The sequence below is a fragment of the Brachyhypopomus gauderio genome, unplaced genomic scaffold (genome assembly GCF_052324685.1).
Source record: "Brachyhypopomus gauderio isolate BG-103 unplaced genomic scaffold, BGAUD_0.2 sc52, whole genome shotgun sequence".
Lineage (NCBI taxonomy): Eukaryota > Metazoa > Chordata > Actinopteri > Gymnotiformes > Hypopomidae > Brachyhypopomus > Brachyhypopomus gauderio.
The window spans coordinates 1,629,480-1,656,167 of NW_027506877.1; the positions used below are offsets into that span (position 1 = coordinate 1,629,480).

General features: G+C 45.9%; 1 protein-coding gene across 1 annotated transcript in view; it reads left to right on the forward strand.

The window, feature by feature from the left end:
* The first annotated feature begins 13,504 nt into the window (after window positions 1–13,504).
* Window positions 13,505–26,688, forward strand: part of dnah2 (dynein, axonemal, heavy chain 2) — a 111,678-nt gene continuing 98,494 nt past the window's right edge. Inside the window, 8 exon segments of the mRNA XM_076987292.1 lie at window positions 13,505–13,546; window positions 17,914–18,079; window positions 18,318–18,394; window positions 19,342–19,512; window positions 19,873–20,101; window positions 23,747–23,857; window positions 24,184–24,422; window positions 25,384–25,575. Of these exon segments, the coding sequence (XP_076843407.1) occupies window positions 17,932–18,079; window positions 18,318–18,394; window positions 19,342–19,512; window positions 19,873–20,101; window positions 23,747–23,857; window positions 24,184–24,422; window positions 25,384–25,575 (1,167 nt within the window). The 5' untranslated portion in view covers window positions 13,505–13,546; window positions 17,914–17,931.

Consider the following 26,688-nt stretch of genomic DNA (forward strand, 5'->3'; position numbering starts at 1 on the left):
GCTGGGCTCCAGTCTGCTAGAGCACTCCCAGACACTGCTCCTACTTCCTTCATCAGGGCGGAGGCGGCCAAGGCCAGGGTGTTCAGGGTCGCTCGGGTCCCCGTGGGCCAGGACGGCAGCCATGTCCATGCTGTGAGGCATGGCCCCCAGGGCCCAAACAGGGGCGGAGACGGCAGGCTAGAGCTGCACAGCCTTGTGCCCGGAGGTCGGGAGGTGGGAGCCCTCACACCGCTGCCCTGGTCAGTGTGACGTGGGTGGGTTGAAACAGCTGAGCGAATACAACCATTTTACAGCATCTTTGGGGGAAATGACAAAAGGGAGGAGGTGTTACGTTTGAGAAAGGAGACAGGAAGGAGGAAAACGGAACATGACAGGGGAGCGAGGAGTGAGGAGGGCAGAGGTTAGCTCAACATGACGGCTACAGATTAAAGTGAGCGGAGCTGTTCCCTCGGCTGGCGCTGAGTTGAATAGGCTCTCTGGTGTAGGACAGCGTGTCGGTAAGCATCGTAATTTGGGGTGAGGAACACAAGCTGCGTCAGGTGTCCACTGGCTCCTGCTGCCATGTACCAGTGTTCAGGCCTGGTCTGAAGAACAAGAGTCTGACATTAACATGAGCTGGACGAGGTCTTCCAGAGGGAAGAAGAGATCCTCCTCCGCCCCACTCCCCCTGAACAATCTTTTTGGTGGGTGTGTGTGTGTGTGTGTGTGTGAGACGTGCTACACACACACACGTGATGTTCATGTAAGTGATGACCCCCCCCCACCCCACACAGGAAGAAATGCCAAGCGTCCTTCCGCCCCCTTGACGGCATGACAAGAATAGAGATGTATTACTGCCTTTGACAAGAGTCCCTGCTGTTTCAGCGTGTCTCCGCGCGTCCTCCCTGTCCTCCTGTCCTGGCCTTTTCTCTTTTGTGCACTCTCTTTGTCTCCATGTCCCCTTCAGTGTTGGAGGGAATATGACTGCAGGCCAAAGGTTCTGTTCACCCTCCCCTCTCCCGTCCACAGTGACGGGCTCTGTCCCCCCCGTCTTCACCTTTTTCTGCTTTATAAAAAAACTTTCGTGGCCTAGAACGCAACAATTACATTTTTTAAAGTTGCAGTAAGACTTGATCAGTGAGTCGCACCACTGACGTCCTTCAGTACATTAGGTCGGGGGTTCAAGTCCAAAGCAGATCGTCTCCTGTGTGGTCCCTTCATAAGGACAAGGTCCTTTATGCTACCAAACAAACACGAGGCACTCATGGACGCGAGAGGGGAATGCAGGCATGCAGCTACGCGAGCAGCCCCAGTGTGAGAGGGTCTGAGCGCAGGATGTGGAAACTACGGATGCTCTCAAACTACCACGAGTAGCTCAAGTGTTCCAACGTCCAACTGCTGTCGCAACTAGAGATCGACAAGGTCCAACACGAACGCTATGGGGGAGTCAGGACGTCAGGTCAGAGGGGGGAGGTCCTCTCCACCCCCACATCCCAAAAATTGGGAATCAAGTTCTACCTGAGACTGAAGACCATGGCTAAGCAGACAACCAAGCAAGGAGAAAGGAACCCTCTTGAAAGAAGGCATCAGAAGGGCCAGGCACCAGCTACTAGTGGATAAAACAGCCTCAGCTGCTGGTGGATAACAGTCACTCGAGACCGTAAGACCAGACAGACCACCTGGATTGACTACAAGAAAGCATGTGACATGATTCATACATGGATCCGGGAATGCTTTATGACGCTTCAGGGAGACAACCGTGGAGACCAACTTCTGGCATGAATGATTGGTTGGTGTGAATGAGTCGTCACTAATGTCATTCAGACTGGATAAGCATGGTTAGACGGTCACCATGTAGAGGGAAGGTAGTTCAAGCTGAGGGGATCGTACTCCCAGACAAGAACATAACAGATGTTGGGGGCAGCCACAAGGATCTTGGAATCTCATAGGAATCATGAAAAGGCCACAAAGAAAGCAGCCACAGCCAAATACCTGAAGAGTGAGGCTGTGCAAAGACGCCCCTGAGACCATCCAGCAAATAAGAGAGGGGTGCAAGATGCTAGCAGGCAGAGCATACCTGGAATACTGTTGCCAATGGCTGGCATAGTGTACAGTGTGAGCTAGAAGTTCAAAGGTCAAAGTAGGACACACCCCTGAAGGTGGTGGAGAATGACCAAGCGAAGATCCTGTTGGACTTCCAGATACTGGCATACTGAGAGAAAAGCTAGAAGAGATGTGGGAGGTGAAGCCATTAGTGTTTTCCATAGTAATCGGAGCCCTAGGGGCTATGAACCCCAAACTGGGAAAATGGCTCCAGCAGATCACAGGAACAACATCAGAGATGTCCGTCCAGAAGACTGCAGTCCTGGGAACAGCTGAGATACTGCGCAGAACCCTCTAGCTCCCAGACCTCTGGTAGAAGACCCACACTTGGAAGAAAAAGAGGGAAGAAACCGCCCAGAGGGCGAGTGTGGAACATTTGATTTCATATATATGAGAGAAGAAAAAGAAAAACACCAGACAAAATGCAGAAAATGGTAAAAACAGCTGTGATGCAAACATATACTATATATATATATATATATATATATATATATATACTATTTATCTCAAATATTTGCAATAATTTCCAAATATTTCCAGAGAAACAGAAAAGCAAGTAAGACACTAATCAGATACCATGGTGGGTTTCAGGTTTTCACAGCATTTCTGGGGTCAGAATGTTCTCTGGGAACAATGGACAAGAATACGAACTAATCTAATTAATCTAATCTGACTAATAAGATCATGTGACACGGTGCTATAGTGCAAAGCCATTACTCATTAAACTTGCTGAAATCATGCTTTAAATATGCAAAATAACCTCAGGGCTCCAGAAACGAGGTAGGCCATGTTTGTGCTGTGACGAAAAACAATCTGAAAGTTTTTTTATATGGTCTAAATGTAAACCAGTGCAAGTACCCAAGGAACAGTCGCTGCTGTGAGAGACTTTGTGTGGCAGCATTATGCTATAGGGACCTGTCTCGGGCCGGTGAAGTGCAGAAATGTGTTTCATGAAATTCTAAAACCCTCAGGAAAAGCGAACCTGGAAAAGATCTTTATTCTTAAGTATCCAAGCCTAAACTACTGATAGTTGGGTAAGGAACAGGCAGGTGAAGGTGCTGTGCTGGCCTAGTTATGGGCCTGACCTAAATCTGATTGGATATGTGGTGCGTGGCCCAGAGATTGTTGCTCAAGAGAGGCAGTCAAGGAGACTAAAGATGGAGCCGTGCTGCTGAATCGTATACGGCAGGCGCGTGTTGGAAGTCTCGCAGCTGTTGTTGCTTACAGAGGAGCTTCCGAGTAATAAGTCAATGAGATGAATTTATTAACGTGTCCCTTCAGATACGCGCAGACGCACAAAAAGGCTGTAGGGGAATAACATCTTTGTAATAACCATGTCTTTGAGTATATTAGGGAATATAACAGCAGCCCGGTGGCTGTGGTGATCGTGACGCCGTGTCCAGGCCACTTGGTCTTCCTTTCTCTCTCCCTCTCCTGCGCTCCGTGATTGGGTTGAGCTGTGCAAACACACCCCTCCATCTCTGCGCGTTAATAGTGTTTACACCCCCCCCGTCTTCCAGCGTGCCGTGCGGCGCCTGGCTTCGGGACCGCCGGCTCCCGTCTGCCCCCCCCCCCCTTCCCGTCGCCTCGAGCTGCTCCGTCACGCTCAACAACTCCTGCTGTTGTCGTGGATCTGTTGGCTCAGCGGAGCAGCCGCCATTATCCTGATTCCTGTCCGCCACTCCCCAGCTGCCCCGCTCGTGTGTGTGTGTGTGTGTGTGTGTGTGTGTGTCTGCACGTGCACGAGCCTGCGTGCAATCTAACGCCGCCTCCTGCCGCATCCCGCGCGCCCGACCCGCGTGCTGAGTGACCCAGATAGGAGTGACACGCCGCAGACTCAAAGAGCGGGCTGGGCGGGCGGTGGAGTGGGGCCACCGGGGTCGAGAGATGGAACTAGAGGAGAGATGGCTAGCCAGAGACGGGAGGAGGAAGGTAAAAATAGCTCCGTCCGACAGCCGTACAGCAGGGCTGGAACTAAGGAGCAGCTAGCGCCAGACGCTAACAGCTAACAAGACGCTGAGGCCGGGCTCCCCTAACGAGCAAGAGGGGTTGCGGTGTCGCAGTCTGCCTAGCAGCTAGACACACACTCGCTCACACACACACCGACACATACACACCTGCACACAGCCAGACCCACACTGCGCCGAAAACTCTTAAGTCCCCGAAATGTGCACGCGCGCACGCGCACACACACACTAGCACAAGCGTACTCCACAGTGCCAAGGCACAGGATGCCAGTGTGGAGCTGTAATTGGAGAGTGTGGCAGGGTTTTGGTGCCAAAGTGACTGTGGGGGTTGAGCAAACAGGCCCTCCCTGATCAGGTCATGTAGTGTAGCGCAGGGTGTCTGTCAGGCGGCTGTAGCACTGCACCAAACTCAAGGTTGGCAAAGGCACGCGTTTATATGAGGGACTGCCTTCCCCTATGCAATGCCAGTACATGGCAGTATATCTAAATCCGTATCTTACGTTTACATCTCAGTTTGTTATGTACACTATAGAGATGAAGTTGCCCATTGCGTAAACAGTGGATTGGTCCATAGCAGTAAGTGAGCTTACAGTAGGAGGATGAAGATGGCTCCATCTACACATAACGTGTTCAGCCACCCTCTCCACGCGAGCTCTGAAGACCCCACACAGGGGAGGCGTTTGCTGACTCATTCCGAGAACGGGCCTCTACTCCATCTGTATGAAGTGAAGCCTAACGCCGTGGGGGAGGAGACCACCGCACCGGGCTGGGACCGTCAACGCCAGCATTCCCGGCTCCCCTTCCTGCATCCGGATCCCCTGGCTGTTTTCACGAGCTGATAAACGGCGTAGACTTGGCCCAGCAGAACAAGATGTAGGAGGGGACGCGTAAATAAATGAAGGTGTGGGCTGTGCGAACGGGGCGGAGGGGAGGGGCGAGCGAGCGAGAGAGCCGTGGCCAGCCTGAATAAGACATGAATGACAAAGAGGCCCGCATAATCCGGGAGGCGCGCTCTTAACGAAAGGCGGGATTCTCGAGGTGGCTGCTACTCCGATGCTGTGACACTGAATAAAACATGTGGGGTGAGGCGGAAAAATCGCGGTAACGTGCACACAGTGCCGGAGCGTTTGCAGCCACGCCGAGGTTCGGACACGAGCGTGTACGCCCTGCTGCGCTCATGCACTATTCATGCACGGCGTGATTTTGTTGATGATCCGGACGGATGTTGATGCCAGGCCACGACAGCGTATTGTACACCACCACATAATGTACGTCGGCGCTCTGTCAGGTGTGGAGTTTGACAGAAGCTGAGAAAGTCCACAAAGTTTACTCAAAGGACTCGAAAGAATGGGAAGGAAAAGTGAAGTTAGAAGACGCTGGAACATTGGGAGAGCGCGTGGGCATACATGTTAGTGTGCATGAGGCAGAGACCAAAAGACTGTGACATGCTTCATTTCCAGCCAATGAACAGCATTAGATTGAAGTGTGTTTATGTGGGCTCCCTCTCTCCTGTTCCCCTCTCTCCTGTTCCCCTTTTTTCCTTTCACCGCTCCCTCATCTGTCAGTCATGTTTAGCGTATTAGCCAGCAGGCTGGGCTGGTGCATTACTGCGTGACACATCACACACTCTCTCCATTTCTTTCCAGAAAAGGCCGGCCCTGCGGCGCTACCCTGATCTGCCCCTGCTCCTCCTGCTCTGTCCCCTCCTCCTTCCCTGCTGGGCCTGTCTAGTACCCCTCCCCCTCCTCCACACACACACACACACACACACACACACACACACACACACACACACACACACACACCCATGCTCTTCCTGAACATGGCATTCATTCAATACCAAAGCCGCCACACCTTAGGCTAGGTTTTGCGCCCTCTTCCAGGAGGGGGCCTAATTACGCAGCGTTAGCATTGATTGGCCGGTAGCGAGCAGCCACATGGCGTCGTCAGCCCTGGGGCGGCCAGCTTCTTCGCCGGCGGCGTGCATTGAATGTGTGCGTTTCTCACATATGACCGTGGAGGAGCTCGTATCGGGCGAAGTCACGGGACGTGTGGCTCTGATCCGCTGACCCACTGGCACAGGCATCACCCCTCGTAGTGACGGCTGACGCTGAATATTTCACCGGTGCTCGTTTTTTTTAAAAAACGACGTGACCCGTGCCTCCACTTCCCACCCAGCGTGTCTTTGCTGCGCTGCGAAATGACAGATTTAGAGAGGGAGAGGGAGAGGGTTCTATTTATAGACAGTGGCACAATGCATGCTGGGAGATGTCTGCTAATGTTGCATGTGACTCTAATTGCTGGCGACAGCATTGTCGTAGCAACACATGCTGCCATGTCAGCACCGTGGCAACAAGCTGCTGCAGGTCAGGCCTGATCGGGCCGGTCTGGGTGGGCGGGGCCAAGAGAAACCACCGCACGGCGGCCGAAATTGGCGAAACTTTCAACGGGCTAAACTTCCCCGAGGTGCAGGAGTAAGTGCCTCAGAGTGCAGGATTGATCTGCACTACAGCGGGCTTGTGTAGGGTTTTATCTGGCAGGAGGACGGAGCCTTGGCGGTGAAGGACGTTTAAGAGAGGACACGGCTGTCCGGATGGGTTGGCGGAATGTCACTCGCCAGACTACATAAGCAATCATCTACAGCAGGCTTCAGAGAGACAGGGTGCGCGTGAGAAATGGAGGGAGAACGCAAAGGTAGGAGAGGAAGCCGGAGAAGAAGGGCGGATGAGGGATGAGAACAGCGGCAAGACGGCGGTGGCCACCGCGGCGGTGATTAAGTGAAAGGAGGGCAGAGTAATAGATGAGGACAATAGAAACGCATTAGATCGGTACCGTGTGCGAAAGGGAACGAGACGGGAGGAAGTTGGGAACCGTGGTGGGCTGGGTCGTGTTAACACAGGTGACGAGGACTGTCTATGGCTTCTCTTCCTCTCTCTCATTACCAACTTCTCTCCGTCTCTCTCCCGCTCCTGCTCTCCCTAACAACCTCTCCTTTCCCCTCCGTTCAAATCATCGTGCCAGCCTGTTAGCCTGCTGCTTCCACTGATCCTTATTTTGTTTTCCTCTTTTGAATTTTGTCATATGACACAAGACGAGAGTGTGAATGCATTACCTTTCAATTATAAGAGTCATCATGTATTGAGTGCATAACCAGGTACAGTTACACAATTTGTATTCAATTTGAGCTCTCACTACCACAGTGGGGGTGTCTCCATCTTCCCATACTGTGTCCTCATTACACCAGTCCTCCCTACCCATGTATTCCATCTCTCTTTTTCTCACATTCTCTCCCTTTCTCACTCTCTCTGTGGGGGCTGTCGTTTCTACCGGATCTCATCTGCAGGAATATAAACTACCTGTCAGATGGCGTCTTTCTGCCGAATTCATATCAGAAAGGAAAACAAAGGAGGGTTGAGGTCAGAGGGATCATTTTTAAATTATTCATAAGCTCTACCCCCAGCCGTTGTCTACGAGTCCTGTCGCCCAGTTTGTACCACCAGCCCTGCCAGCAAGGGCATCTGTCACACTTCCAGAGGAACGGAAGACAACAAAGAAGAGGGAGAACAAACTTTTACGGTGTTATTGATTTATGGTGCCACCCTTTCTGTTTGTGTTTTCATTTACTCATTTCATCTGTCTGGAGAATGGTGCATTTTGATATTAGGCCATTTACTGTCATGAGGGTCATAAATGTTTCATCTTTAGAGTTCTCCTTTGGCTGAGATTTTAGTTGCTTTATAAATTGAATTTTGTCTGCATAATTGATTCGCACCATTTTGTGTTCCCTCTGTGGTTTTCTGGTAGGGAGGAACTCGAGATAATGGGTTTTGAGTAAAGCTCTTGTTAAGACTTATGTGAGCTTGTGAGTTTCTTGCTCCTGCCCCAGAAACAGCTGTCCGAGCTGGGTGTGGAGGACGCCTGGGACCCAAACCAGGACTGGAAACCGAACCAGGCCTGGGACCCGAACCAGGCCAATTTCCCTGTGTTATCAGGATGGGGGAAATGAAGGAGAACCGCACCAGGCCTCTGCTCCTGTGGGGGGCGCTAGACCTGGCCCAGAGTGCCATGCTTCTTGCCGAGCTGTAGAGCCACAATGGCTAACATACAGGTACTCTTATAAGCTAAAGGACCAAAGTGGTCATTCAGCTGACCAGACATTCATCTGGTAATGGTAAATATTTAGCACTGTTTCCCTGTTAGTGTAAGTGCTATGTATCACCTTTTTGTATTTTCCTTAATACATTTTCTTAGGGAATAGACTTGGTTAAGGATTGGATGAAACTGTGATCACATGTGAATTTTGGATAAAGAATGTAGTGTGTAATGTGTTAAGTGTTTCATTAGCACCTGCAGCTCATTTTTTAATATTGTAACAAACAGGCCCAGCAGGGTGGGCGCTGACTGATGGTGGCACTGTGAGAGACTTTCACTCTAGTGAGAGATTTGGTAGATTGTTCAGGGATCTCTGTCATTGTGTGTAAATTTGACTTCTACTCATATTGGCAGACTGACCCTGCTTGTTCTCTCTGTCGCTATCAAAAATGAACACTGCGCTGACACACATGGACATGAACGCTCACGCCAACACCGAGCTGGAGACACACAGGACAGTGTGAAACACTCGTAGACATCCACACAAAAACAGATGCTAAGAAACATATCCATCCAAACGCAGCGACATGAGCGGTTCTGTTAACATGGCTAAAATGGCTCAGCATTGGTGTTCCCAAGACTAGCACGCTCATCTAGCATCAAATCAAAGGTGCAGCAACCTTCACACCACACATTTTCCTCTCCCTCTCTCTCTCTCTCTCTCCCTCTCTCTCTCCCTCTTCCCCTCTCTCTCCCTCTCCATCTCTCTCTCTCTCTCATTGCCTAAGGACATCCATAGCCAAATAGATCAGGATCTCCAGGGGGTCAGGCTCCAAGCTGGCAAGCTGGTCCCTGCTCCGAGAGCAGTCTCCTGGGGGGAGAGATTGCTCAGCCGGTGGGTTATTGATGAGAGCCGTTTAATGCTAATGATGCTAATGACTCGCAACCGCTGTCGACAGTGTAGACGGACGATAAACCTTTTAATCTTTTAATGCCTCCCCAGGATCAATAGAGGCTGTGGCCTCATGACACGCTTGTTCGTTTAGAGTTGTTAAGAATCACGTTTAAAATGTAGTTCATTACGGTTTGTCACTTCTTACATTAGCACAGTTCATATGTTTTTGATATTCTGTTGTTCTGTATAAAAAATGTATTTGACTGCACTACAGGGACAAATATGGATATGTGTATAATTTGCTTTTGTAATAAAGTCGCATGGAGAATAAGACATTTCAGTGAAATTATTATTATTGCTTATTCCAGGTTGTTCAAATAGTCACCAGAGCAGGTTTTGGTTTTGTTTTTACGCTGACAGTACAGAAACTCTCAACCCATTCTGTATGCATACTTGGGTTCAAGATAACACAATAAAAAGTTGGACTGGCAAGTGGTCAAGAAGACCGTTTTGAAGTGCCTTGGATTTGGAAATGTAAAACTAGTGCAAAAGTACAGTATCAATAACCAAATATGTGAATATTTTGGCTTGTAAAGGGCAAAAATACTAAATCTAAAAGCATAAAAAAGAATAAAATGTCGAGAGTGATTTCAACATGCATGATCCAGCAACCCTTAAAAGTCACATTTCCCCACACTTTAATGCCTCTGCAAAGCTCTGCTTTCTGTTGCAGTTTATAAGCTAAACTTGTTAGACTTCCCTCTCAATAAAAGATTTATTGAGAAATAAAACGAATGACTTAAAAAAATGAAAATGGGGCTCCCTGCTGTTTTTACCTACAACAAAGATAAACAAAATCTTGAGTTAGTGTCTACGCAACATCATATTTTCTTAAAAGGGCTGAGGGTTGGTTGTTTTGTTTGGTTGCTTCAGTGCTTCTCTCTGGACACACACATACGTTAAGCTGACATTATTATTTCTGGAGGCAAGCAATAAATGTGGGGTACGTTTGTTCACTTGAACAACACCAGGGCTTGAAGCTGGACATAGGCCTGTTCCCAGCTAATGCACAACGGCCCCGAGGAAGCAATAACACCCAGTCAGCCCTGCAGCACATACTGTAGTTCCCTCCAAACCATCTTCACAACAGCCGTCACCAATTCACTGTATGAAATGCAACCACATGTATATCAGATGAAAGCCCGCCTTCGTAAAGGCATAAACTATTCATTTGGGGTTCTGTGTAGCGGTTTGTAAGGATGTAGTTAGCAATGACAAGGCATATTTGGAGATTGAAACTATGGTAGTAGGGATCTCCTGGGTGCAGGCCTGTGTGTGTGTGCGTGGTAGATAATATGAAGCACTCATATGGGCGCCGTTGCTCGGAGCCTGGGGCTCTTCAGTGAGAGTGCATCAGTCCTGGTCATTTCTGCATTAGCACCCCTGCTGACTCATGCTTCCTGTTCAGTCAGAGAGAGCCCTTTACACCCAACACACACACACAACTGCCAGTCAGTCCTGGCCTCTTGTGCTACTACTGCACAGGATGAATGCTGCTATAACGTTTTTCTGTTCTAAGGCCAGTAATTCTTTTCTCCTCAAGAGGCACGTTAATCAGACGCACAAATATCAGCTCTTTCCTCTCCTCTAGTAATGAGATGGCCCATTTAATGTTATATGTTGAAATGTACAAATTATGTTTAAAATTCTTTCGACGCCATGAATGTTACACGTTTCTCACTGTTTACTGTCCCGATTCCAGGAAGAAAAAAGCTGTTAAGCTTCCTACATGCTCTAGACCCAACACTAGATAGTTCAACATAGCATCTGTTGTGACATTTAGCCTATTAGAAACTTGAAAGGTGCACTATGAATACACAGGCCAAGCACAGTAATTATGGCTTTCATTTATATTTGCTCTATTCCTCAATTTCAATCCTCCATTCGGCTCCTCGCAGAAGTATTTTTCTAATTATAAGAACAAACCTTATCGTTCTTTTAAGTAAATTGTATGAGGAAATACTGTAAAAATGTTGTCTTTCGCACAAATTCGATTTGATTTGCAGATGTAAAAGAGGTCAACCCCAGAGGTCCTCTTTCTATAAAAAAATATTTTGGTTGTGCAGATGTAAGTGAGAGAAATGCATTATGGGACGAACGCTCTCTAGATGAGTGACATTATCTGAACCTATTCAACCCACATCTATGGTCTAAGCTTTAGTCTTCCATTTTTAAATAAAAGATCACAGAATCCAGTAATAACTTCTTTCAGATATCTGCTCCTGAGATTTCTGACAGAGGAAAAGACAGTTGGTTTAGCCGGTTAAAAACGTGAAGGAGGTTTGGAAGATTCTCAAGAGTCAACAATCTGGCACAGTGCTGCCAGGGCTTGTACACTACTCTGCTTCTTCTTAAAAGCGAAAGGTTGGAATACGTTAGTGGTTAAAATGACAGACGAGACTCTTGGACACTAAATAAACATGTACCCTTGAACAGTATGCTAGAAATTATTAAAGCGCTCCAATGTCGGGCCATCCATCCATCTATACATTCAGTCCTGTACTGGAATATTTTAAGCACTTTTTGTTGGATAGTGTTGCAGCAGAGTATGAAAACATTCAGAAGTAAATTTAAGAAAATGCCCACTGGCTTGTTTTCCTCTAGAAGACAAGTCTCTCCGCCTCAGTGCTTAGACATCAGCTGGGCAAGTTATTCAGTCATGTGCGGCAAAGACAAGGACTTCCTTTAAAAATATTTTGAATTAAACCTAATTCAGTCCCCACTGATAAGCGAATAGCATCACCGAGGCAAGCATATGGTTAAACAACAAACTTGCCTCATTTTAATATTAGTTTAAAACAAACAACTTTTTAGTGAACCAGAATTTATTCTTTCAAACTTTGATATGACAATGACACGCGCAAATTAAAAAGATCGTATTACGTGTGGATACAAACAAAACATATATATTACAATGATATTACCAATGATAAAAGCGTGAATTGCTGCTGCGTCTATACATTTTCACTGATGCAGTTCTAATAAGAAAACATAAGAAAAGGTGTTTAATGTCAGCACTGTCCCCCAGGGTGTGCGCGTCGTTGCCATAGCAACTGATCTTTGGGCTAAACAAAACCCAACCGTCCGACAGAAGCTACTGTGGGCTTGTAGTCCAGCCTTTGGTCAGGACTTAGGAGTTTCCATACCTCTACAGGTAAGACGTATGCTGCTAGCTAGTTAGCCAGCTATGCGCGAGTTAACAAGGTTAGTTGGCGTTAGCTAGCAAGGTTAATCTAGCTAATCTAGCTGACTAGCCATGATAGCACTAGATACGCTAACTAGGAGACTGTTCAGATGAACGAGAGTAGCTGGGTTGATGTATTTAGACCAGACACATATAATGTGTGACAGGTAGCAAACATAGCTCGAATACATTTAGATAAACAACTTTATTGTAATTTCAGAAAGACCTAATTATAGTGCTTTTCAAGCTTTTCAAACTAAATATTGTTATTCCTCATACTTCTTGTTATTTTATTTTTCTTCTCCGTTGGCTGATGACATTGTGATCTGTAGTGAGAGTAGGGAGCAGGTGGAGGTGAGCTTGGAAAGATGGAGATGTGCTTTGGAGAGCAGGGGGATGAAAGTGAGCAGGAGTAAAACAGAGTACTTGTGTATGAATGAGAGGGCAGACGGTTTACCTGCTTAGGGTCGAGGACACGGAGTAACGGAGGAAGTGAAAGAGAAGTAAAGAAGAGAGTGCAGGCAGGGTGGGGTGGATGGCATAAAGTGTCTGGGGTGATCTGTGATAGAAGGGTGTCGGCTAGAATGAAAGGAAAGATCTATAGGACAGTAGTGAGACCTGCTATGTTGTATGGACTGGAGACAGTGGCACTGACAAAGAGACAGGTGAGGGAGATGGAGGTGTCTGAGATGAAGATGTTGAGATTCTCATTTGGAGTGATGAGGAAGGATATGATCAGAAATGAGTTGATTAGAGGATCAGCACATGTAGCATGTTTTGGAGATAAAGTTAGAGAAGTGAGATTGAGAAGGTTTGGACATGTACAGAGGAGGGAGGAGAGATATATTGGTAGGAGGGTCTTGAGGATGGAAGTTCCAGGCAAGAGGAGGAGAGGTAGACCTAAGAGGAGGTTTATAGATGCAGTGGTAGAGGATATGAGAGTGGCTGGTGTGCCAGTGGAGGACACTCAGGACAGGGCCAGATGGAGGAGTTTGATCTGCTGTGGCGACCCCTAAACGGGAATTGCCAAAAGAAGAAGAAGAAGAAATTTCTGCAATGAATGCGGCCTGAACCACTTAACGTACAGACTCCGTTCAAACCTTTTTTGGAGTCGATCAGAGTTATAGTTTTTAATAAATTTAAGTTTAATAATTAAATAAGCCCCATAGAGCAGTGAGAGTGACAGTTATTTTTGAATGTCTCCCCCACCCCCCCACACGCGCTCGCACATACATCCTTCTCACCACACAGAAGCTGCAATTAAAGGTAGGGTTCATTTTAAACTGGCTCTGCTTTTGACTTTTCTATTGGTTTATTTCACAAGATTTCAAAAAAGTTAGTTTGTGTGACAGGGTTTTTATATAGATTTGTTTTTTTCTGTTAGTCTATCTGAAAGGAGTTTAATATTAGTCTGTTACCTGACAGGATTTTTCTATTAGCCTGTTACCTGACAGGATTTTTAAATAGCCTGTTACCTGACAGGATTTTTCTATTAGCCTGTTACCTGACAGGATTTTTTAATAGCCTGTTACCTGACAGGATTTTTCTATTAGCCTGTTACCTGACAGGATTTTTCTATTAGCCTGTTACCTGACAGGATTTTTCTAATAGCCTGTTACCTGACAGGATTTTTCTATTAGCCTGTTACCTGACAGTATTTTTCTAATAGGCTATATATTAGAAAATAGCAGTGAGGAACCACCAGGGCCCTCTACACCCTATATATATAATTATCCAATTTTATTTTATCTACTTACAGTTTGACAATCGACATCTAAACAATTACAAAAATAAAAATATAAGCAAATAAATTATTCAACGGTGTCTATTCAATCTGTGTTGGAAGGTGAGGGGTTAAGTGGAAGTCTGTGAGCCTGTGTTTCCCTCTATCAGGACTGTGATGATTGGTGGGCCTGCATTTACAGAGGGCCAGGCAGTTATAAATCAGGATACCAGTTTCAAATGACAGTAAAATTGACCAATCATATCTTCCCTCTTAGTGAGCGGGCTTAACTGTATGATAATTTCCGCCCGCTGTAGTAATGCTAGCTAGCTTTAGCGTACCACCGCTAGCTAGTTTGTTGAGGAGAGGAACCACTTTTCGGGGGGGTGAAGGAATGGGAGCGGGCCCAAGTTTAATGGTCATGGTTTGCTACTGGAAAATAGCCTATATTAATATTACAGTTTTTTACGACTGCTAACATCCTTTTGTCCAATCTGTAGTCACATTTTCAAAACTCAAAAATACAGTAAACACAACATCAGTCTTCAGAGGTTATACAATTAATACAAATGTGTGTTGTTTTTGCACAAAATGCAGTCATTTTACATGTTTCTATAATGCTTACATTTTCTATAAACACAAGGTTATCCAATAATAAAATTCTGGATAATTTTTGTTTTGTTTACAAATGTTTGCACACATCATGTCAAAAATGAAAACCTAAGATTCAAAACCTTAAATATTGTATAAAATGCAGTTCTGCAAAAATAAAGGCAGCTGAAAAGCTATTATTGTAATACACATTTCTTGCACATATAAATCAATGAAATAAAATGAAGTACAGTCAGAGAGGAGCAAATATAACAATTTGTCCTGCAATCTCAAGTGCTGGTTTGGTCCTTCACAAATGCCAGATTGGTCCCTATAACAGTGACCTCCTTCTTTTGTTTTTTGAATGAACTCTACCAACAACTGGTTCCAGAAACAGAAAGGGAACAGGTGGGAGGAAACACGAGGACATTTGTGATGTAGCATTCTGTCATTCTCATGTCATCACAAACTGGTTTATAGACCATCCAAGAGTGATGTCCCTTTTCCTCCCACCCTATTCGCCTCTTCTCAACCCCACTAAGAAACTTTTTCAGTCTGGAGGTGGAAGGTGTATGATCATCAGCCCCATGACCAAATGTCCCTTCTGGATGCAATAGACAATGCAGAGACATTTCAGCTGAAGACTGCCAGGGGTAAATAAGTCATACCAAGCTTTTCTACCCCAGGTACATGACAAGGGCCAACATCAGATGCAATGTGGATGAAAATCAAATCAAATCAAATATATTTGTATAGCGCTTTTCACAACACATGTTGTCAAAACATGTTGAAAACATGTGGCCAACTGCTGAAGACCACTTAGATTACACGTAATAAGACTGTTCAGTTTTGTATCCAGTTTTTTCCCCCTTGTGTGGCTTTTTTTGTATATGTGTATTTTTAATTATGTTTACAATTACAGTAATTATTTTTTGGGTTAGGCTACAATTTACAGTAATATCCCATATACAGTAAAATATAACCTTTACTGCAAAACTGTTACTGATGCCTTTTTGTCTAATCTACATTCTATATAGTAGCTAACAGTAAATATCATTGTGTAGACAGTATGTTGTCAAAAATGCACACATTTGAAAAAAAGTTCAAATGAAGCGGATTACAGTAAAAATGAACTGACTAAGAAAACAACATATGTTACTGTAAAATATCTGTTGTTTGCTGGGAGAGAGTAAAATATTACATGCAATACTGTTTCTGTATCGCCATCAAATGTTTCTAATAGCCTTTTGCCTGACAAGATTTTTCTGTTAGCTTGTTACCTAACAGGATATATTATTAGCCTGTTACCTCACAGGTTATCTCTCTCCCATACCCACTACACACACACACACACACACACACACACACAAACATGCATACATCCCTCACACACACATGTCTATCAAACCCACTACACAACGCATACACACACACACACACACACACACACACACACACACACACATCCTGTACATCTCTGTGCCACTCCACACACACACACACACACACACACACACATCCTGTACATCTCTGTGCCACTCCACACACACACACACACACACACACCTCTGTCCCATACCAACTCCACACAGACACACACGCAAACATCTCTCCCATACCCTCTCCACACAGACACACACACACACACACACACACACACTAACGTGCATACATCTCTCACACACACACACACATCTCTCAAACCCACTACACACACAGACTTACATCTCTTTTCAAGCACTATGTATTTCCTTCAGGAAATGCAAATCTTATTGCAGAATGATTTAACCAGTTAAGGAAATGGAGATAAAGCCACTGGAAAATACCTGGTGCTGACTTACCAACTGACTGAGTTTTTAATGGGTAGCATCGACCAGTCACTTAGCTAATGTAATGAAGAGTGAGCAACATGAATTTGCTGCAAGTGTTAGGAGTTACATTTCAAAGCTTTTGAGGCTTATACTGGCATTACTTTGCCTACAATAATCCTCACACACTGCCAACAATGTTGGTTTTGTCACTGTAGCAGTCACTTTGTCTCTGCCCGAAGCAATGAGCTTCACAGGCTGATATTAATGTTATTGATCAATGTCAACCTCGCTGCGGCTCAATTCTGATGTAAGCGGAGTTTGAAGTTTCTCCGCTTATTGTAAATGTTCTTTCATTACAATGTCTCTCCCGTTCTCTCTGACTTTAGCTTTGTCTGCAATAACGTGTCTTCTCTATCACATGCAGTTTTCAAAAAACTGACAACTGGTGAACTGAATCAAAGCTTTGGTAATCTAAGAGATGCCACAATTGTTGACAAGCAAAGGTAGAAATGGAGGAAGTAACATCAAATAAATTGTTTATGAACCATATATATTTTTGTTCTGCACTCTTGTTAGTTTTAGATATTTCACTCATCCATGTTTCCTTATGTGAGGCTACTAGGCTATACAGCACTGTAGTATCTAGAATGGCCCCAAGCCTTCTCTTAATAGCTGCTGTTTGTTTCTCAGGCCAATACATAGATTTTGGCCTAAATGTTTTGGTGTTTCTAATTGATTGCTTGCATTCATTATCTGTGATTAATTACTTTGCAGTTCTCTCAGGCTGATTAGGCATGTCTTGCATAACAGGAGCATTCTGTCAATTAAACGTTATGATGTGTTTCAGTTAGACTGTATGACAGTGGAAACTGTAATCTGAATTAACCTTCCATGGTGAATGAAATCAGTATAATTAATTTATATTAAATGTCGGTGTGCAAACTTCTTATTGAGCAAATAAGACTAGCTTAAAAACAACAACAACAAAACAAATGATGCTGATTGCATACGTAAGGACGTGTTCGGTTAGGCATTCTGTAGCACAGAAGCACAGCATATTGAGTAGTTTTGTGTAGGAACTTATTGCACTACCAGTCTGGCAGCTACCCGCCATTATGGGAGTTGAGAGAATATTTCAAATACAAGTCTGCCATTTATGTTCTGCTGCTCTCATAACTTAGGGGACAGATATGCATTAGATTGTAGTACTGTCACTCAGAAGTTTTGCTACTTCTTGGCTGAAACAGAACCAATCAGATTCCCTCCTTCAGGAACCAAAGTAATTTTAAGTTACATCATGACCTCACTGTAGAGTTTAAGGTGACTGGATTTGAGTCCAGCTGCCAACTACTAACTTTCCATTTGGACACAGAGTGTGGTTTAATAAAATTAAAGTACAACTGTGAAGCTGGTGGAGGAGTCCACTGCTGTATGACCCAGTCTCGGGCAGCGCATCTGCTCTCTGTGATTGGTCTTCTGTGATTGGTCTTCTTCTTCGTCCCTTGTAGCTGAAGCAATCTCTCGTTATGGCTGACCCGGAGAGCCCAGGGCGTTTGTCCTCAGGTAAATCTAAGCCCTCTAGTTCAGGGAAGGGCCATTCTAAGGGCAAGAGTGCAGCAGCCTCACCAGTCCCAAATGAGTCCTTCCTAGAAGGTTCAGAAACGAAGCCTCCAGGTAAGAGAGTAAAGATACAATTCTTAATGATGAAGTGGTTTATAAATAGTGCATTATACATTACTCATTTTGCTAATTATATTTTCTTGTACAATCACTCAGTGACAAAATATGACTCATTCATTAACCTGGTACCTGCTGTGTGTGTGTGTGTGTGTGTGTGTGTGTGTGTGTGTGTGTGTGTGTGTGTGTGTGTGTGTGCGTGTGTGCGTGTGTGTGTGCGGGTGTGTGAGGTTAGTAGGAGATATTCAAGAGGAGACTGACCAGACCTTTTCAGCAGTGCCAGAGAAAGAGGATCCACACATCAAAAGCCTAGTAATTCACTCATTTGTGCTAAATTAGAGGCTTTAAAACACAGTCACTGATGAAATACCTCACGCTGATTGTGATTCTTATCTGATTGTAATCTGCAATTCATAATTTCACTTGCTGGAATTTTTAAAGACCAAAGTCCTGGCGTAGTAATCAGTGCTTTTATATCTGTGTTATTTAGTTCTTCTGGTAATGTGAGAGAGTTGTTGATTCATTTTCCTCTACACAAGGTTATGCTTGGACTGTCTTCATTTACTATGCCTCATTGGTCGCACAAATTCAGCAAATTCTCACAATCCGGCCAATGGAAACACGCCTTTCTCTTCTGCCAGCTGCTCTCACTCGGGGTGGGAACAGGGAATTGTAATCAGTATCACAAGTTCTTGCAGACATCAGGATGAGTTCTAAGCTCATTTTTCTCTGATACTTAAACAGGAAAGATAACCTCTGCTCACAAATGTTGCCTTTCCTAAGGAAATAGCAGCAGGAGAGGAGAATCACCTAGAACGCATAGCGTGATAGGGAGGGAATGGGTCAGTGAACCTGCTACTCTGTCCTTTGCATCAGTGGAATTATTATAATTAATTATAGCCCTCTGGCTGGAAAAAAGTGCAATGGCATTTACATGCTGTGACCCCTATGGCCCCTGTTGGGAGACCCTGTAGAAATGGCAGCTGGTGAGCACAGAGCACTGGATCAGATCATAGACAAAGGTCAATACTGTCAGATGTAGTGTGATTATTGTGGTTTGTAGGAAAAAAAATAGGATGGTCTAGGTTTTAATGTGAAATTGCATGAATTATTAACAAAATAATTATGTTAAATTATATATATATATATATATATATATATATATATATATATATATATATATATATATATATATATATATATATATATAGGGATCCAACCCAATGCTAATTGTTTTCCGTGCTGATTACACCTTGCAGGGGGAGCGGTTAAAAAAATGTGTGGCTTTGTCGGGTGTGACGAAGGATTCCTGGTCAGACGAAAATAACAGAGCCGTGGACAAGTTCATCACAGATGCCACAATCATCATGCTGGTTGTCTACCTTGACCCTTTTGCTGGCCTGTGTGTGCAGTACTCCATCCCAAGCCAGGTACTGCCAGCTCTATTCTGGGACGCAGAGAAATGTGGCACTGGATCAGGGCAGCAGTCATACATCACAAGTGACGGATGACGCTGCAAATTATTCAGGAGTTGTACATCACAGTTTTTGTGTTCATTCTTGAAAGTTCTTAGCATTTCTTTTTGTTTCATGTAATGTTCAAATCTGTAACAATCAGTGATTAATCATTGTTTCAGTTCTAGTAAATCTAGTGTTTTAGTTTTAAAACAGCCACAAAGCAATCACTCGTTTGTGTTTCAAGGCTTCTGATGATCAATTAGCGCTGTGGATTAGGCAATATTACACCTCTTTTTCTCTCTCTTTCTATATCTCTCTTCCTCCCTGGCACAGGAGGTAGAGCAGCTGGCCTACTTCATACGTGAGGAGGAGGCGGTGATTACGGAGGAGAGCTTCCAGAACTGTGTGCAGTTTGGCACAGTACGGGGAGGGGCTATGGAGAGCCTGCTGAGGTTCATGAACGGTGTGTACGTGCCACAGGTCGTCCACAGCCAGTCCTGGCCAGAGAGCATCAAGAACACATATTTAGGACACATGGACCGCTTCCTCACCGAACTCACAGGTACTGGACACGAGTCACAATGTTCACATCACACCACTCTCAAGAACTTCCCTCTGGAGCCACCTTCTTAGGCCTGATCTCTGGTGGACACATGCACCTCTGATCTCTGGTGGACACATGCACCTCTGATCTCTGGTGGACACATGCACCTCTGATCTCTGGTGGACACATGCACCTCTGATCTCTGGTGGACACATGCACCTCTGTTCTCTGGTGGACACATGCACCTCTGATCTCTGGTGGACACATGCACCTCTGTTCTCTGGTGGACACATGCACCTCTGATCTCTGGTGGACACATGCACCTCTGTTCTCTGGTGGACACATGCACCTCTGATCTCTGCTGGTCACATGCAACCTGCATGACTTGACTGGGGTTTTATCCCAAAGTGTCTTGGCTACACCACCACAGCACATGACCGAAACACTCTCCTTTCCTCTTGTAAATAAACAGATCTATATTGCTGATTCAGTGCTGATACCTGTTCCATACTCGATTATCATTAGGCTGTACATAATGTATAAGAGCAACCCTAGAGACACATTTGGGTCTGACACATTCACCACCACCAAAGAATAATGCAATAATATTCTCTTTGTGAATATTTTGTGATTGGCCTTTTGGATACACAGATTGACCAATCAGGTTCGAAATGATCTGCAGGTCATATTACAAATAATAGTAATTTGACTGACATTCAGATTTATTATAGGCACCACACTTTTATTCCACTTTTATTTATTTTATTCACTGATGAATATGACACATATGAAAAATCACCCAACAGTTCAGGTTCTGCTGCCGAGTAGTTTCTTCTTCACCTTCCAAGTGTGGGCAGGACGATTTCATTGATCTCTCTCTCTTCACGTGGACTTCACTGGACTTTCTGAATGGCTCTTTCACTGTGTAGCCAGAGGGCTGCTCTTATCTCACTTTCTGTGCCGGTCAAAGCAAGGCCCATATCCATATTTCATAAGCTCCTGAGACAGCTGATCTGAAGTCAGACTCCCAATGCACATGTCAAGCTTTATTACTGTGCACTAAGAAAGCAAGGCTGATCCAGAGACTCCCAATCTGAGCCCCTCCACAAATGCAGGCCCAAGGCTTCCTGCACTGCCAACATTCAGAGGTAATCACCCAGCACTTTGTTCCACTGTGATGGTTCGATTATTAGACTAATCACACCAATCAGCACACCCACATCACCTTTTACATGCCCTGAATAAACACAAATCACTCTTCCACCAATCAGAGGCCATTCTTACCTGGGCAAAAGGCACTGGTGCACTGCACCCTGCCCAATCATGGAGTCATTTCTGCCATTCTCCCAAATCTCTTTTCTCTCCTTAAAATATGCATTTCTGCAGATCATGCTAAAGTCAGTATGCCTGCAATTCAAGTTGCACATTTTAAGGCTATAGAAACGTTATGGAGGAGGAGAAGGATCTGGACTGCAGTTTTGTGTCAAAAACACCGGACAGCGAGTTTCTTTGAGCTTTGTTTTAATACACTAATGCAATAAAAATTATATTACACAGTGGACTCCTGATAAGGTAATAATGTTGTTACACAGAGTATACTAAAACAGATTTAGCTTTCAAGAGCATGGTTGATATGCCAGTGGTGTGTTTATTTCACTCATTGTGTCTAATCCAAAAACAACAATTTAGCACTATTCATGCTTAAGATATGAAGTAAAAGCTTTTATTCATAGAACAGATTTCATTCATTCACTAACATCGTGGAAGTTTACAGAAACATAACTGAACAAATTGTAAGATGTTGTAAGGCTACTACACTAACAAACGGGTCAGGATATACTTTTACTCATATTTCTCCCTTCTCAATATTACATACACGTGTGTGCACGCACATGGACACACACACACACACACACCTATATGTACACATCTTTTTGTAGCTGCCTGTGACTCATTCAGTTGCCTCTCTGTGTTGTCTCATTATTTCCCTCTCTTGTGTTTCCTCTTCCTTCGCCTTTGTTCTCTCTGTAAGGGCCAATCGAACGCTGTCATTGTGGTCTCCTGCCCTGCTGCTGTTTATTTCTCTTGTTCATAACCACCCTCGCAGGAAGAGCCATCCGCTCTGCTGCTCACACTGATATTCTGCCTTTTTCCCTTTAATCTTTCCACCTCTGAGTGTGCTGTGCACTTTTTTGTCCCCTTTTCTTCTCTCTTTTCTTCTCTCTCTCTCTCTCTCTCTCTCTCTGATTTTCAGACTTTTATTCCCATCAGCGATTGTATTTCATGCCTCTCAGTTATACATTTTCATACCCCATCCCCTCTCTAAATGGCCAAGCAGCACAGTAGTGTAGAGAAGTCCAGCAGGGAAAAGGGGCAGAAAGGCGGAGGAGGAACAGCAGACCGGGCCGTGAGGAACAGGAGGGAAGGAACAGCAGACCGGGCCGTGAGGAACAGGAGAGGAGGAACAGCAGACCGGGCCGTGAGGAACAGGAGGGAAGGAACAGCAGACCGGGCCGTGAGGAACAGGAGGGGAGGAACAGCAGACCGGGACGTGAGGAACAGGAGGGGAGGAACAGCAGACCGGGCCGTGAGGAACAGGAGGGGAGGAACAGCAGACCGGGCCGTGAGGAACAAGAGGGGAGGAACAGCAGACCGGGCCGTGAGGAACAGGAGGGGAGGAACAGCAGACCGGGACGTGAGGAACAGGAGGGAAGGAACAGCAGACTGGGACGTGAGGAACAGGAGGGGAGGAACAGCAGACCGGGCCGTGAGAAACAGGAGGGCCGTGAGGAACAAGAGGGGAGGAACAGCAGACCGGGCCGTGAGGAACAGGAGGGGAGGAACAGCAGACCGGGCCGTGAGGAACAGGAGAGGAGGAACAGCAGACCGGGCCATGAGGAACAGGAGAGGAGGAACAGCAGACCGGGCCGTGAGGAACAGGAGGGCCTTGAGGAACAAGAGGGGAGGAACAGCAGACCGGGTTGTGAGGAACAGGAGGGGAGGAACAGCAGACCGGGCCGTGAGGAACAAGAGGGGAGGAACAGCAGACCGGGCCGTGAGGAACAGGAGGGGAGGAACAGCAGACCGGGCCGTGAGGAACAAGAGGGGAGGAACAGCAGACCGGGCCGTGAGGAACAGGAGGGGAGGAACAGCAGACCGGGCCGTGAGGAACAAGAGGGGAGGAACAGCAGACCGGGCCGTGAGGAACAGGAGGGGAGGAACAGCAGACCGGGCCGTGAGGAGGAAAGGAACAGCAGTGATAAGCCCTGTAGTGACAGTGTTCAGCTAGCACACGTGCAAACACATCAAAACAACCTTTATTGCTTCTCCCTTATTTTTTCATATCATTACATTTCCCCTGGCTGCAAACCTGTTGTGCTATCAAATCGATTTGCTCAGTAATGCAGTAAATGATGAGGTGTAATAAGAACAGTGATGTGATAATGTGCTGCATTATTGGGCTGTATTGTGCTATGTTATTGCACAGAGTGGTGTGTGGTCTCCTGGAACACATTGCCCAAACACTCATCAGTTAGTGACCTGTGACGCTTTTTGGTGGTGGTGTTGGGGGGGGTGTACTTTCAGAAAAAAAAAAAGAGATTTTTGACATGGGTTCACTCTAGAGTGTTATATTACCGCTGCATTGTGTCCTGCTCTCCACAGATTGCCAGTTTAAACTAGAGGGAAGGACAGTGTTTTACATCCCCATGGACGCCCTGCAGTGCAGCCCAGACGGAGCTGCCAGAGACAAGGGTGTGGTGCAGAGGCTGGAGGGTAAGAGCCAGGCAGGGGCTCTCAAAGGCCTGGGGGCCCTGTACAGGCCCAACTCTGTCCAGTGGCTTTAGTAGTACCATGTCAATGACTAAATAAACTGTATTGAATTGGGCCTTAAGGGGTTGGTACCTGGAGTAAAGGGACCGTTTTGGGCTATAGGAACAGCTAAGGATACAGTAAAGGTATAGGGTAAGAGAAGGTACTGGTGGAGATGTGCTTTACTGTTTAATCCTGTTTGATGGTGTATCATGTAGAAGTGTGCACAGTGCGCATCTGGAAGTGTTTCTGTGTAAAACCCAAGCTGCTTCTGTTTTTGTATATCTCAGTGGTGATGATCCATTGGACACGTCAGATAAAGGAGGTGCTAAAAGCACAGGAGAAGATAGAGATTGGAGACAACGCTGGTCCTCTGGACGAGATCACCTTTTGGAAGAGCCGCTGTGCTGACCTGTCTGACATCACCAAGCAGCTCCAGAAACCTGGGGTCTGCCACATTCAGGCCATACTGGAGCTCTCCAAGTCCCCTTATGTACCTGCATTCTGCAGCATGGCCAAGCAGATCCAGGTACAGGAAAGAGTGTGTGTGTGTGTGTGTGTGTGTGTGTGTGTGTGTGTGTGTGTGTGTGTGTGTGTGTGTGTGTGTGTGTGTGTGTGTGTGTGAGTGTCTGTGTGTGTGTGTGTGTGTGTGTGAGAGTGAGAGAGAAAGCAGAGAGGCTATGCACAGGGGTAATGGTCTGAACAAGAACATTCGCTCAGTGTTGATGATTTATAGGCAGCTCCTGAACAACTTCTCCTCACCCCTCAGAAATGAGGCCGCGCTGTAGTCGGGCATTACTGTGATGAGTCAGCTAGGCTGCTCATTTAAATCAGGAGACAGACCATGTCCAAAAGCTCTGTCTGAATGCCCAGTGTTACGCCTCACATCACTCCTTCTCCGCAGGCCAGTACTTGTAGTCTGTACTGATCATGAATAAGACTTGGTTTTGTCTAGGGCTTGCTGGTCCTGGATCAGTGTGAAAGGGCAGCCAAGGCCTTAAACCCTCAGCTTAATTCAGGGCAGACCGTGAGAGCTCGGGCATCTGCAGGCCTCTGTTTTATAAACTCTCTGGAGACCTTGAAAATCAATGTTGTCAGAGTGAAATCAGAGTGGAATAATGAGACATTCAAAGATGATTGACCCTTTGTTTTACCTAATCGCTGCTCTTAATGTTCAGACTGTAGGTGGACTCAGCAGTATGCCGGACCACAGGCCTTTGACAGCAGAACTCTACTGGACCTTTGCAAAGCATGAAATGACTTAACATGCTGCTCAATTTACATCAGTCATTGAAATGGGTTTACTGAGGCAACCCAAGTAGAAGATTAAGTGAAGTGATTTTAGGCGTTGTAAAGCTGGTTTGATTGGATACTGTTTACTACCTGCTTTTAATTGAATGTGACTCAGAAAGGAATTGAATCACGGCATCTTAAGCTGATCTCACGGAACTCACTCAGAACTGCAGCTGACGTGTTTCACGTTCCTCCAGGACGGCTCACTGCAGGCCCAGTCCAACCTCACCTTCCTGTCGCTGCTGAAAGGGCCGTGTGAGGAGCTGGCGCAGCTCAAACCTCACCGGGTCAAGCCCAAGCTGACCCACATCCTCAGCCTCATCCGGATCATCTGGACGAGATCGCCCCACTACAACACGCACGAGAAGATCACGTCACTCCTCTGCAAGGTACAGCGAGGGCGCCGTTACTGGTCTAGACGTGTTTCCCTGCTGGTGGAATCTTGATGCACCTCAGGTTCTCGCGCCGACCCTGATTCTCAACCGACAAGCAGAAACTTCCGTTTTTGAACTCACTCGTGTTTTGGTAAAGGCTCCTCTGATCTGTTGCTTATTTCAAGGGTCTCTACACTCGCTCAGCTTGGCTGCAGCATCTTCCCAGGAAAGACCTGCTCGATCACTCTCCCACTCTTTCTCTCCCTCTATCCTCTCACTCTCCCTCTCTCTTTTCTCCCTCTCCTCTCTCTCTCTCTTTCTCTCTCTCCATCTTCCTTTCCTCTCGTTTTAGCACTTCAAAGCGTGCTGTGCTCCTGGGCTTCACCATACAGATAAGCCATCGGCTGCGGCCCTGTAGTTCATGCAGCACGTGTGTGTTAGATCAGGGGTTGAGCACCCTGTGCTGGTGCACTGTGGGCTCCCAAACACCATTCACTGCACAGCCTCCATCGCTTTTCATTTCCATCTCCAGCTGTTGAAGAGCGAAGGGAAAAGCGTTTAACCTCTCATAATTGTGCTCTGACCCTTTCTCTGCTGGAATCACACACCCTCCTCGCCACTCTGTTTCTTTCACTTTCTTTCTCCAACCCACCTTTCATTTCTTTTCACTTCTTCCCCCCCCCCCCTCCTCCTTTGATAATACATCAAGGAAAGTCGGTCTGGTACAAAAACATTTGGTCTAATTGTTTCCTGGGGGGGCGAAGGGAGGGAGTGTCAGCCTAAAGCTCACGTTGAGCTCGCAGACAGACGCTGTTCAAAGGACTTTATCATCCTGCCAGACTCGGCACAGGGTCGAGAGCCCTACCTTAATCCCGGCACTCACTGTGATTCGGTCTGAGAATCAGCACAGCCAGCAGGCTGGAGCTGGTTAAACCAAAACTAATTAGTAAAAACTAACCTAGTGGCTATTGCAAATATGAATAAATGTAATTAATTTAACTGTCAAACCTCAGTGTTAATTTGGAAAGTCATAAATCTGCCCCAACTCTGGTATGAAATGCTTTGAACTGCACTGGGATGGACGGTTTATTCACTGTGTAATTGATAGCTGACGTGCTCTGTGGAATG